This window comes from Vulpes vulpes, chromosome 10 (assembly GCF_048418805.1).
Source record: "Vulpes vulpes isolate BD-2025 chromosome 10, VulVul3, whole genome shotgun sequence".
In the NCBI taxonomy this organism is placed as follows: Eukaryota; Metazoa; Chordata; class Mammalia; order Carnivora; family Canidae; genus Vulpes; species Vulpes vulpes.
This window is the reverse complement of record NC_132789.1, coordinates 14862697-14874965: the sequence shown is the minus strand read 5'-3', so window position 1 is coordinate 14874965 and position 12269 is coordinate 14862697. Positions and strand designations below refer to the sequence as shown.

The following is a 12269-nucleotide window of genomic DNA, read 5'->3' as shown; positions in this document are numbered from 1 at the left end:
AATCTCTTACCCAAGGGCACATGCCTTACCACACCCTAAAGCCTTTACACACTCTCCCCTGTGCCTGGTCTTCTCTTTTCTGTCCAGGATACTCCTATCCAACATCCCTTAAGAACCAGCTCAAGGCTCCCCGTTTCATGATAGCTTCCAGAGTCACACATCTTCTAAGTAACCAGAGCAAACCTCTGTACCAAGCACCAAACTGTAGGGGACATTTTCCCCAGAGACACCTGAATTCCGATCCAGCACCTAGCAATAGTTCGGGCATGCAGTAGGCACTTCACAGAAGAGTTTCCTGCAGAATGACTAGATGAGGTCAACCTGGTAAGATCATCCATTCATGACCATGCAAACTTATCAGCAGAGCAGACAGAACAGCCTTTCAGAATTCTAGTGTAGCCCTTCCACCACAGCAATGCACAGGATCTGCAAGTATATAATATGTAGAAAAATACTTCAAAAAATACTTCTGCGTGTTGCTCTTAAGGAGGAAAATGAGAAAAACTGATTTCTCCCCCAAATATGGAGGGAAAACAATGAGAGCCACAGACCTAATGAGTGTGTGTAAAGATGTGCATGAGAGTGGGGGCAGGAAGGAGGAGGACAAACATACTCGCCCCTAAGAAAAAGTGAGGAGAGAAATTGTCCTCTCTACGAGAACTCTCTACCTTCTCCTGAGCTGGCAATCCTTCTCCAGTTACTTACTGGCCAGTGGGTGTAAATCCCTGCTGCAGCTATGTGACTCAAGGTGCACTATGTAAACACTGTCTCAACTTTCTTCATCTATAAAATGGAATCATCAGTAATATTTCCCCCACAGGATGCTGTGAGGGTTATAGGAAAAGATACCAGTAAGGCCCTAAACACAGTGCATGGCACAGCAATGTTCAATCGATACTAGTTTTTGTTATTATTGTATCTGCATCCAGAAAAACACTATACAAAATCTTTAAAAAAAAAAAAAAAAAAAAGAAAAGTCAAGATGCAAAGAGCTGAATGAAATTACTTGAAGACAACTGATGTCAGCTGCAACGCTTTGCAACATTCACGCCTTATTAGGAAAATAAGGTGTAAAGGGAGCTTACCCAACCCAAAGCCACTAGAGAAAAAGCACCTAGTACATGAACAGCATGGAATGTTCTGTCCACCAAAGACAATGGCCCAGTGTACCCTGCCCTCTGGGCTGCCGAGTCTTGGAGGTGGGGAGGGTAGGCAAAACCGATGGAAGTAAGCCAAGTAAAGGCATAGCTGAGAGAATACAGGAATAACCCAGTCCAATCATGGCCAATAAGCTCAGAAAGTTGTAACTGCATCACTCACATATCAGAAAACATAATCAAATTCTTCTTATGGAATAATGAAAATCAATCCATTTAATTAGCCTAGCCACCACAATAACCTAATCAGTTGTCATCCAAAAGACGACTTCAGAAGGAAGGTGCTCTGAAAACACCTCTGAAATATACTGGCCTGTCCCCACCACCATCTAGGAAAGAGGGAGTGGGGGAGCAGATACTGCCAGTGGTCCAGGCGAAAGATGGGATTCACAGGAAGACCAACATATAAGTATCACAGCCCCAAAACTACACAGCAGATTACCTACTCCACCCTCTTCGCTCCAGACTGCCTGAGATAGATTTTTCACGGAGGGAAGGGACAGCTGACTACCTGGAAGTTCTATTTCTCAAGAAAAGCAAGAGGCTGGCATTCTGAGTCTATGACATCAGGATCCTTGGAGTTTTGCCAGCAAGAGTCCCAAGGAGTTCACTCTGAATCCACCACAAAAATCAAACCTCTGGAAGTGACACTCAGACCCTGGAGGGTGGCCCCCCTGGAGATAGCAGTTGAGCAGAATATCAGTCTTCCTCGCAGACAAGCCCAACACAACTGGCTTAAATCAGAAAGCCTCCCAGAAAACCTAGGGCCCTTCATGATTTTGTTCTCTTGGGGATACTCTCTGTGATCTTACTGAACACCACACACACCAGAGATGGGGGGGGGGTGCCGGTGTGCGGGGCAGACAAGAGAGAGAGACACTGAGCAAGTGCTCCCCACAAACCACCTTGTCTATGTGATATTTAATACCGCAAATCCTCCTGCTCTGTTTACCAGCAAGGACAGAAGGAATGGTCACACCCGAGAGAGGCACACTGGGCATCCTGGCTAAGAAATGGGAACGCAGGCTGAATCAGTGCTGGGCAGAGCCATTACAGCACCATCCCTAGGGAGATATATTCCCGGTAACATTAATTACCTGCAATTACTATACAATTAGCACTTCCCTGCTGGCCTTGGGTTCCACACTTCTCTGAGCCTTGTCTTTCACTCCAACAGCTCACCTATCTATAGCTCACGTGTGCAGTAAAAGCTTGATGTTATTAAAACAAACCCATGCTGGTTCAGCTACTGAAAAATAACAGTTGCAGTGATTCAAAGCAGCAGCCTTAAGGAAAAGAATGTAGGGGCACTTGGGTGGCTCAATCAGTTGAGCATCTGACTCTTAGTTTCAGCTTAGGTCATGATCTATGGGTTGTGAGATCAGAGCCCTGCACTCTGGCTCTGCACTCAGCAGGGAGTCTGAGTTTCTTTCCCTCTGCTCCCCCCTCTCCTCTCCTCTCCTTCCCCCACCACACTGGCTCATGCTCTCTCATAAATACAAAATTAAAAACAAATCAAAACAAAAGCCACTGTGGAGTAACCACTGTAGCAGATCGTCAATTACCCTCAAACCAGGAGCAGTGCAACATGGCATGGGCCTAGAGGCCCAGAGCAAAACCCAGCACATCCAGGCCCCTCTCTAAGAGGTTGGCAGACTCATCAGCATCACAAATGGACGCTGTGCCAGTGGGAAGTGAGAGAAGAATCAAGGTTAGGTGTTTAGTGACCAACCAGGTTAAGAAGGAAGGGCCCAATCTCCCTCAGGCCAAAGCTGTCCAGAGAACAGGAATGGTGTTAAGAGAGTGAACCAGTCAAGCCTTCTCACGTCTGCACCTTGAGACACCTAGATTCCACAATGGCAGCACCAGCAAAGAGTATCTTGGTGACAAGCCTGCTCTGCCCAAAATCCAGTCATCTCTTCCATTCTCCCCGCCTAGATATGTGTGGGGCTTCTTCTCACCTGGACTTCCAAGGTCCCCTCTCTCTGGCATCTGTTCCTCATTGTGTGAAACTGTGCCTGCATCAGTACGACCAGAGAGACCTCTACAAGGTTTTACAATCAGTAAAAACAAGCCTGAGAGATCTTCACCTTCATTAGAAGCATGCTTTCTGGACACTGCCTTATGCTGGGCAACAAGCTATGTCAGCCTTGTAACTATCAGAACACAGGCTCCTTGAGGACACAGACCTCACCTATTAGCCTCATTTTATGAATCACTCAGCACCACATGAAGCCACAATACTTCCGTGGTAGAAAGTCAGTATACTGTGGTGGTTAAAGACCAATTCTGGGGATCCCTGGGTGGCGCAGCGGTTTAGCACCTGCCTTTGGCCCAGGGTGCGATCCTGGAGACCCGGGATCGAATCCCACATCGGGCTCCCAGTGCATAGAGCCTGCTTCTCCCTCTGCCTATGTCTCTGCCTCTCTCTCTTTCTCTGTGACTATCATAAATAAATAAAAATTAAAAAAAAAAAAAAAGACCAATTCTGGCTTAAGCCCTCTCACATTGGGGCACTTTGAGCCAACACTGTTCCTCTGAGGTTGCTCTGTCAAGTCAAGTCAAGTCAAAGGGAGTGGCAGGAACCGAGGGATATTACAACTTTCCAAAACCTATGTGATTATTACTAACTGCACCAGCTGCTCTTGGAAGCATCTCACCCGATCTGCACACACTAAACCTCCGAGGTAGATCTGACCATCGCCTTCCTAAATGAGAAAACTCCACAACAAAAGCAAGCTCAGGACAGGCTGGGATTCATCCACATGTCAGCCTAATGATAATGAGGCAGTTCTAACATTTTTATGTAACACCTGGCTCAATGTAAGTACTTTTAGTGTTATGTTTTGATATTATAATTTTGATTTTAATATTATAAATACTCATAGCTCTAGCCAGAAATCCAGTTATCTTCTAAAGGAAACTCACAGGCTAAATGAAGTCATGAGTAGCTTCCACAGGGGCCAGAGGGTTGAAGGATGCCCCAGTGAGGCAAAAATTTACAAAGGAAAATGATGTAGTGGTTGCTGGGCTGGTGAGAGAAAGAAGAAAAGGCAACCATCCTCAAGACAGGAAGAGGATAACTTGACAAAAAATAATAAGATTCCCCACACTTGAAAAATCACTGAGTTCTCACTGATTATTTGGGTTACTTATAACCTCCGCCTGAATTGCAGAGAAAACTCACACTCAAGTAATTCCACCTACACCCTGACTACTCAAAGCATGGTCCAGCCAACAGCATCAGCAGCCCCTGGGATGTGGTTAGAAATGCAGGATTATAGGCTCCATCCCAGGCCGGCTGAAGCAGCAACTGCACGTCATCAAGACCCCCAGCTGACTCATGCACACACCCAAGCGGGGGGAGCACGGACAATTTATCCCAGTCTCCTCACCGACAGTACACCTTTCTACCAGCACAACCCGTTGTCCTTAAGTTCTTCTCAAGCAGTGTGCACAGTGAGAGAACCTCCCACTAATTCCCACAGAGTCTGCAAATGCTTTTGGTCCTGTCTGGACAAAGCAGGTACTTGATCTCCCTGTTTTCAATGGCTTAATTTGGTCTAAGTTTCCCATCAGTCTATAATTCGAACTTTGTTTTTCGAGAGATCTTCATGTTGAACCAGAAGAGGAGATTTTAAGAGGTATCTTTTCCGGGCAGAGCTAGGCAACGCTGATATTGGGCATCAATCCACAAAGGTGAAATAAGTCACTCAATGAGAGGAATGAAATCAGGCCTTTAATCCAGCACCATAGCAGCACCATCTGTGGAAATGCTAATTATCCTTCTAGCTCCACTGCCTTTTCTTCTGACACTCTATCATTACCTTGGCAGAGCTTTCTATACCAAGGGTACCAAATGGCTTGAGGAAGGACATCAGTACCTTTAATGCCCATGGCTAGCTTTAAGCACTTGTGTAATCTATTTTACTGCGTTACAAATGACTTCCCTGCATTTATTTGTCTTTTCTACCCTGGCAGGATCAGCTTCAAGTCACTGGGGATGCCTCCTATCCCAGTTAAGATTCTGGCTGCAAATGGCCTGGCCAAACAATGTCTATTGCTTGTCAATAATCAGGATGCCAAATCACAGGTAAGTTGATGATACCCTTCCCTGCAGATGGAAAGGGAGCAGCTATAAACTGACAATATTTCCCACTAGCCTAATGAAGACTCCTGAACATCTGGTGGCTCTAGCAGAGAGCGATGAGGCATCAGTGCCAGAAACAGCCACCGTCAAAGAAAATGGTGTACAGTTCAGAAAACAGGCAGAGAGACTGGTATCAAACAAGGTAGCACAGTGCTAATGGTCTAGTCAACAAAGCATGGCCACAAGAACAAGACAGTGCTGTCTAAAGATGCTATTTTTAGCGTCCATTCCCCCCCCAAAAAATTTCTGAGCCTCTTTCAGAGGCCTTCAAGGAATTCCTTCTGCCAAGTCTTTCAAGGAGAAAGCTACCAGAAGAGACTTTCAAAAATGAGACCTCCCACTTCAGACACACCACATTCTCATAGGTGTCTTGGGGGTTGGGGCCAAAAGTTTATGTCAACTGAATGGCCATGCTGGGTCACAGCGACAGAACTACAGAAAAGGAAATACTACTTAACTGTTACTTTTAAAGTCCGTCCCCAAGGACTTAACATGAAAACAAAGCATTTCTTAAGGACCCCTACTAAAATCATACATGCCAGACCACCTTCAGTACATGATAAGAATCAAATCTGGGCTGTGCAGGAGGCCTACACTTACATGTCCAGGTGACAAACTTCGTCACTGACTGTCTTGCAGTATTCACTGATAGAAATGTTGCCAAGTTCCAAAATATCCAGTTCAAGCCACTTCCTGCCCTGTATCCTTCTAGGATTCATCAGTCTACATATAGCAACAGAACAGTCAAACCCATATTGCTTCTCCCTTAAACTTGCCTACAACCTGCTGAGTTCCATATGCAGATGACTAAAACATAGAAGGCAAGGGAGGGATTGGCACAGAGTCTAATGTAACTTTACTACCTGTACAGGAAGCTAGTTCAGTTTAGCTACTCCTGCCAAATTTGTACCAACTCTGTCTGAAATGTTCACAGTAACACCTGGGGAAGGGATCTAAGAGCACAGATGATATAGTCAAACGCCTTTGTTCTCACATCTAGGTCAAAGGAAGACAATGCTTTTTCCGTAATTAAGGCAGACTGGGCGGGGGGGGGGGGGGGGGGGGGGGGACCAAAGCAGATTCCTACCACCACAGAGGGACTTGGATAAAGAATCTGTGAATATAAGCAAGATGAGAGTGGCAGCTGACCTGGAATTAAATAAAGCACAAGCCAGAAGTGGCAGCCACTCCTAAGGGTCTCCCATTTCCCAAACACCTGGTACACATAGGGCACTATGCTAGGCACTCACATTTCTAAGCACAATCCTGTGAGATGAGGTCTGATCAGCCCCATTTTGTAGAGAAGGAAATAAGCTCAGAGACATTCAGTGGCTTGACCAAAGTCACACAGCCAATACCCAACAGAGTTGGAACTCTGAGCTGTCATATCAAAGTCCTATCAAAGCCCTCCTTTGGGCTCCCTCCGCTCGGAGGAGGAACTAAGACAGAGGAGTGATTGTCACACCCCTCCGGGCCCTACCCAGGGCTCCTGGGACCCTGCTCTGGGGTGCTTTCATACCTCCAGTCAGCTCCATCGTCAGCTTTTCATTTTCTATCATTTTCTTCTTCTCTTCTAGTTCAGCAATCAAGTTCTCTTTCAGCTCCACCTTCTTGTCTTCAAATTCTTTCACCGCTGCTTTCTTTTCTTTAATGTAGTTTCTCTCCACCTGTTCTGTCTGAGCAAAAGATAAAGCACAGGCTAGGCCTCCATGGGGCCCTCACAGCCAGGGCTCCAAGTCTGGCTCTGCACTTCGGAGCCCAGAAAACACTTTGACGAGAAACACAGGAAAGCTGAACTCACACGTGCACTGGCAGAACAGGATGTCTGGGAGCAAGTTTTCCAAGAATGCATAAAATGACCCCTATGACTTCTACTTGCCTTTACGAGTATCCCCTGCTTGCTACTCATATTTCCCCTCCTCATCTTACATTGCACAGCTATGTTAAAATAAAACTTAAAATTCTCAAAAACAATAATCTCTTTTATAGACATTAATTTTAAAGGAAAATAGTACATTCCGGATGAAATACCTACATTCAAAATTATGATTACAAAATACTGAATCAGGGCAGCTCAGGTGGCTCAGCGGTTTAGCGCCACCTTCGGCCAGAGCATGATCCTGGAGACCCAGGATCAAGTCCCGCATCAGGCTCCCTGCATGGAGCCTGCTTCTCCCTCTGCCTGTGTCTCTGCCTCTCTTTCTGTCTCTCTCTACATCTCTCATGAATTAAAAAAAAAAAAAAAAACCTGAATCAAGATGGCCCAAGTTACTATAATTGTTGACATTTATGCCAAGATAAAGATCAACTAGAGTAGATCATCTGTTAGATACCTGAACCCTCAAGTACACAAACACTGAAATAATACTAAATAAAAAAGTGTTCATTTTTTAAATCTCACCATTGTATTAAGAACAAGGGAGCTTATGGTGGGCTATGGCTGCAGATCACACAATCTTGCTTACTGTGATTATGTGTGTTGCGCTGACTTCAGTAGTAAAATGGTTTCCAATAATGTGCTCTATTAAAATGTGACCTTCTCATACTTGTGTGTGGTTCTGATAAAGTCAGGACTCCCGCCACACATACATCCTAGCACCCCAGGAACAGATCATCATTCAAGATTCAGGCCCTCATCTCTGTACTACCACTGTGCCTCCAAAGAACCAACGTTCAGATGTCTGCTGTAGGAAAGGAAAAATGTTAAATCCGTCCTTCCTACTGACCCAGACCACTTCAGCTGTAAAACCACTGAGCCAATTCAGAGACTGGGCTACATCAAGGACTAATATTTATTAGACCATTAGAATTCAGACATACTCCTAGGTGGCTTTAACATGAGATAAAAGTTAACAAGAAAGCAGTGAGGGGGGTGTATCCCCCAGCCCCCTGTGATAAGCAGAAGCTGCCCACCCTATAAATGAATAGATGGTAATTTCAAATTGAGACCCAAAATGTCCCTTAGTGAAACAGAACACTGATGAAGGCTTTGCAGCTGGGGGCTTCTTAACTGTCCCTTTGGTGACAGAAGGAAAGGTTCTCCGGATTAGGAGAGCAAGATTCCTGTCTCTGAAAGAGACTGCAAAACCAGAAGATCCAAGGTACTTACCTCCAGCTGGAGGAAGAGTTCTGAAAGAGATAAAATGTGCAATTAGACTCGCTAGGCTGTGTCACCTTTCTAGACAGTGATGGTACGATTCATTTAGAAGCAGTAATTGCTTTCTGAAAGCACAGTTACACAGAGCAAATGTTTCCATCAGTAGAGCGTTGATATACACGAAGGGGAAAGATGCAAGAAGCACTCATGTCTAGTTAAAATTTGGCCCTGAACAGAATCACTTCTGGCAGTTCTGCCCAAGGGCAAAAACAAGCAACAGGAAACAAACTACCCTGGCAAAATAAAAGCGAAAGGCATCCCTTCTTTCACTCAGTACATGCCGTCCAACAGTCCTACAGGGTAGGGTGGGTCAGGAAGGAACAATGCAATTACTCCAGGAGCAGAGTCAACAGGGATGTTTTTAAAGCATGTATGAAGGGCTATGTGTAGCAAGGATGAATACTGCTGGAGAACTCAGAGCACAGAAGCTCTGAGCCCTCCTGGGGCTTTCTTTACAGGCCACCAAATCTCTGCATACGGCTGCACGTGTACAGCCACGCCCTCAGGGTCCGAGTGGAATTCCAAGCTTCAGATCTAATGTAGCCCTTCCTGAGGAAGGGTCTCATTCACAAATGTGGTAAATCCTATGATTCTACTGTCTCCTATAAAAGCATATATATGCACATCCACATGTAATTTCATAGAATTTTGAGTTTCAGGACTCCAGATTAAGAATTTAGATCTCAATTAATAGATGTTGAATAAGAAACTTAACTGAGGAACAGCACCTGACTGTCAGTGAAGGCTGACAGGCTCAGTCAGTGAAGCATACAACTCTTCTTCTTTGGGACTGTGAGTTCAAGCCCCACTGTAGGCGTGGAGCCTACTTAGAAAAAAAGATGCCTCAGGAACTGACTGCAGTGGGGGTGACCTCAGGGGCAAGCAGGATGAGGGTAGGCAGAAGGCTATATTTCCATTTCCCCAGCACCTCCCACACCCTCCAGCTCCCCTTCTCTCTGTTGGTATACACAGGACATCTACACCCCAGAGGAAAGGAAGCTGGGGAAACACTGGATCAGAAAGCAAGAGGACAGCAGCCTGAGGAATGGCACCCAGACCTCATCTGAAAACCCAGCATTACTTTTACCACTGCAGGAGCAAGCACCACGCTTGCACTCAAAATGCTGGCTGACAAGGAGCTCCCAAATGGGACCATTGTGTTCCTGTGAGCCCGGGAACCTGTGTTTATACACTGAATGGTCATCACATTTACTTTTTGCGTGATTATTTACCTCAGAATGTCCCTTAACTTTCCCCAGGTTGTATGTCTTGTCAATAAAATCCCACACTTCCTCAAGTCAAGGACAATGTACTCCACCCATTTCATTTTGCTCAAAGCTTGGATGTAGCAGGTGCTCAACAAATTCTTACTGAATGAATACATTTACTATGTACAACAAACCAAAGCATACTCTTCCCCTAATGCTTATAATGCTTGAGAGAAAAAAACAACAGAGCACCCCTTCCTCCCAGAGCAGAGAATACTAGAAAAAACAAACTTCCAGTAAGAGTGAAAAAAGCTCCAGTTCTTTCCCATGTAGCTCCTCTGATGGTCCATTTAGCCAGCCATGCAAATGTGGGAACATAATAGCATGGAGACATCAATAGCATGGTTAAAATAAGCTCAACCACAGGCCATTCATTAGCCACTGGAAAAATGAACCAGTTTTACACAACTGCAGCTTTGAACTCTCCCCTCCACCTCATCTGAGAACATATGCCATGCATTCTCAACAACAGCTTTTATGGCCATGCTATATCGCTGATTAGCAAAAAAGCAAGAACACCTGAAGATGATTTACTTCCACCTAAGAGCCTCACCTGCATTTCGGATCCTCTCTTTATACTGCTGATCTAGTTTTTTCATCCTCTTCTGATATTCCTGTAAGGTACCTGATTTAGAGATTTACAAAATAAAATGTTACTTACTTTGGGATCAATCTGCTCTACATTTCAGTTCCTAAAATTATCTAACACCAGCAGTGATTGTTTTAATAATATCAGAGTAAATAAAACACAAACCAAAGAAACGCACGTGCAAACAAAGCTAACTGGACTCTGGTTCTCAACCAAGGCCCAGAACAGAAATCACCCCATCTAGTGGATTAAGACTCTCTAGCAAGTGATGGGGAGTAGAAAGGCACAGGCTTTCTCAAGTGATTGGGATCACCTGCTGCTACAGTCTGAGCCAATGGGCCTCCTTTTCCAATTTCCTTCAGTAAGGCCCAGATTAGTGCAGTCAAGTAGAACTTTCTTTGCAATGGTAGAAATGTCCTATGTTGCACTGTCCAATATGGGAGCCACTAGTTATACGTAGCCGCTGAGCACCTGAAACAGCAAGTGCAACTGAGGAACTAAATTATTAATTTTATTCAATTAGATTTAAATAGCTACACACGGCCAGTTACAATTCTGACCAGCTCAGGTACAGACCTTCACCAAATGTCTACACATGTCATTGTTTTACCCAAAAGCAGCGAATGACAAGGGTCATAACAATTAGTGCAGGAAGTGTTTTCTGATCATAATGTAGTAGGGTATCTTTTTCAAAATCTGTCACTCAACCGTGCCAGGTATGCCTCACAGACTTGCTGGAGTGGAATGTATTTCTTTCTCTGGTAGTAGTTCTATTATCGTGGAAAGGTTAAAACAAAAAAACCCACAAAGATGTGTAAATGCAACTCATGGGAACATTTTTTCACTATTAAGCAAAAATCAATGTCCAATGGGCTAGTCCAAGCAATGTAAGTACCTACTGGAAAGTTGCTTCACTGATGTGAGGGTTCCACAGAAATAAGCCAAAGAGCTGCTGTCCACAGCTGTCCCTGAATTCCCAGTGCACCACCCCACAGTGCTAAACACCTGCCACAGGTAGTCACATCTGCTTCTGCTTTCTGAAGTTCAAAGGTCGGAAAACAAATTTAAGCAAAAGGAAGTGATGTGCCCAAGGTCAAAGTTCCAGAAGGCGGTAAAGTTAGAATTCAAGCCTATGATGGCTCTTAACCTGATGCTGAACTGTCTTTAGCAGGAAATAGCATTGGATAAGACAAATTCACTTTTAACTTACCAAGCAAACGACACAGAACACCATGAGGATAACCCAGAGTTCATCAGTATTTAGTTTAGAAAGAATGGTAAAATTTCATGTATTCTTTGAAAACAAGATCCTTCCTAAAAAGGTCAAGCTTTAGGCTCACAATGGTTTTCAGCTCATGCTTTTCAGAAGGCCCTAGGTTAGAGTTCAAAAATGTTTGAAAGCCACCACTTTACTAACAGCAGGTGATAGCAAAATGCATACTGGACAACTAAAAACAGCCGATCAAATTTCCCACAGGGGAGTGAAATAGATTTCAAAGGCTTGCAATACCATGTATATTTAGAAATGAAGGGTTAAACCACACACCAACCTTCCTGCAGTTGTTGCAACTGCCTCTTGAGAGAAGCCAGTTTATCCTGATACATCCTGAAAAGAAAAAAAAAACGAAAACCATGTTGAAAGACAAAAACGTTCAATACTCAATTCCAAAATAATCTACACACAGGAATTACCTCGGTTGTTACAGCAATGTCATTGATGTCCTTTAGGAGACAGGGAAAACTGAAATCTGCCAGCTGGTTTAAAATGTACCAGCAGCTAAAGGGATCAGAAAGGGACAAGGATTCTGTGTTCTTGAATCATATCCCAATTCTGTAGATTCTCCTGTGTTATCCCACCTTTAGAGAATCAGTCTGAAATCTACAAATATGAAGACACGCAGATTTTAATAAATAAGTGACAATGATAAACAGGCAAGAAGATACAAAG

The 12269-nt window shown here is 44.3% G+C and overlaps 1 protein-coding gene across 1 annotated transcript in view; it reads right to left on the bottom strand.

Annotated features, from left to right (window-relative positions):
- SUDS3 (SDS3 homolog, SIN3A corepressor complex component) overlaps positions 1-12269 on the bottom strand; it is a 32766-nt gene that overhangs the window by 16278 nt on the left and 4219 nt on the right. The window contains exons 3-6 of the mRNA XM_026015836.2: positions 11872-11927; positions 10286-10357; positions 8417-8436; positions 6827-6983 (exon numbers count right to left, since the gene is read on the bottom strand). Of these exons, the coding sequence (XP_025871621.1) occupies positions 6827-6983; positions 8417-8436; positions 10286-10357; positions 11872-11927 (305 nt within the window). The remainder of the gene's footprint in view (positions 1-6826; positions 6984-8416; positions 8437-10285; positions 10358-11871; positions 11928-12269) is intronic.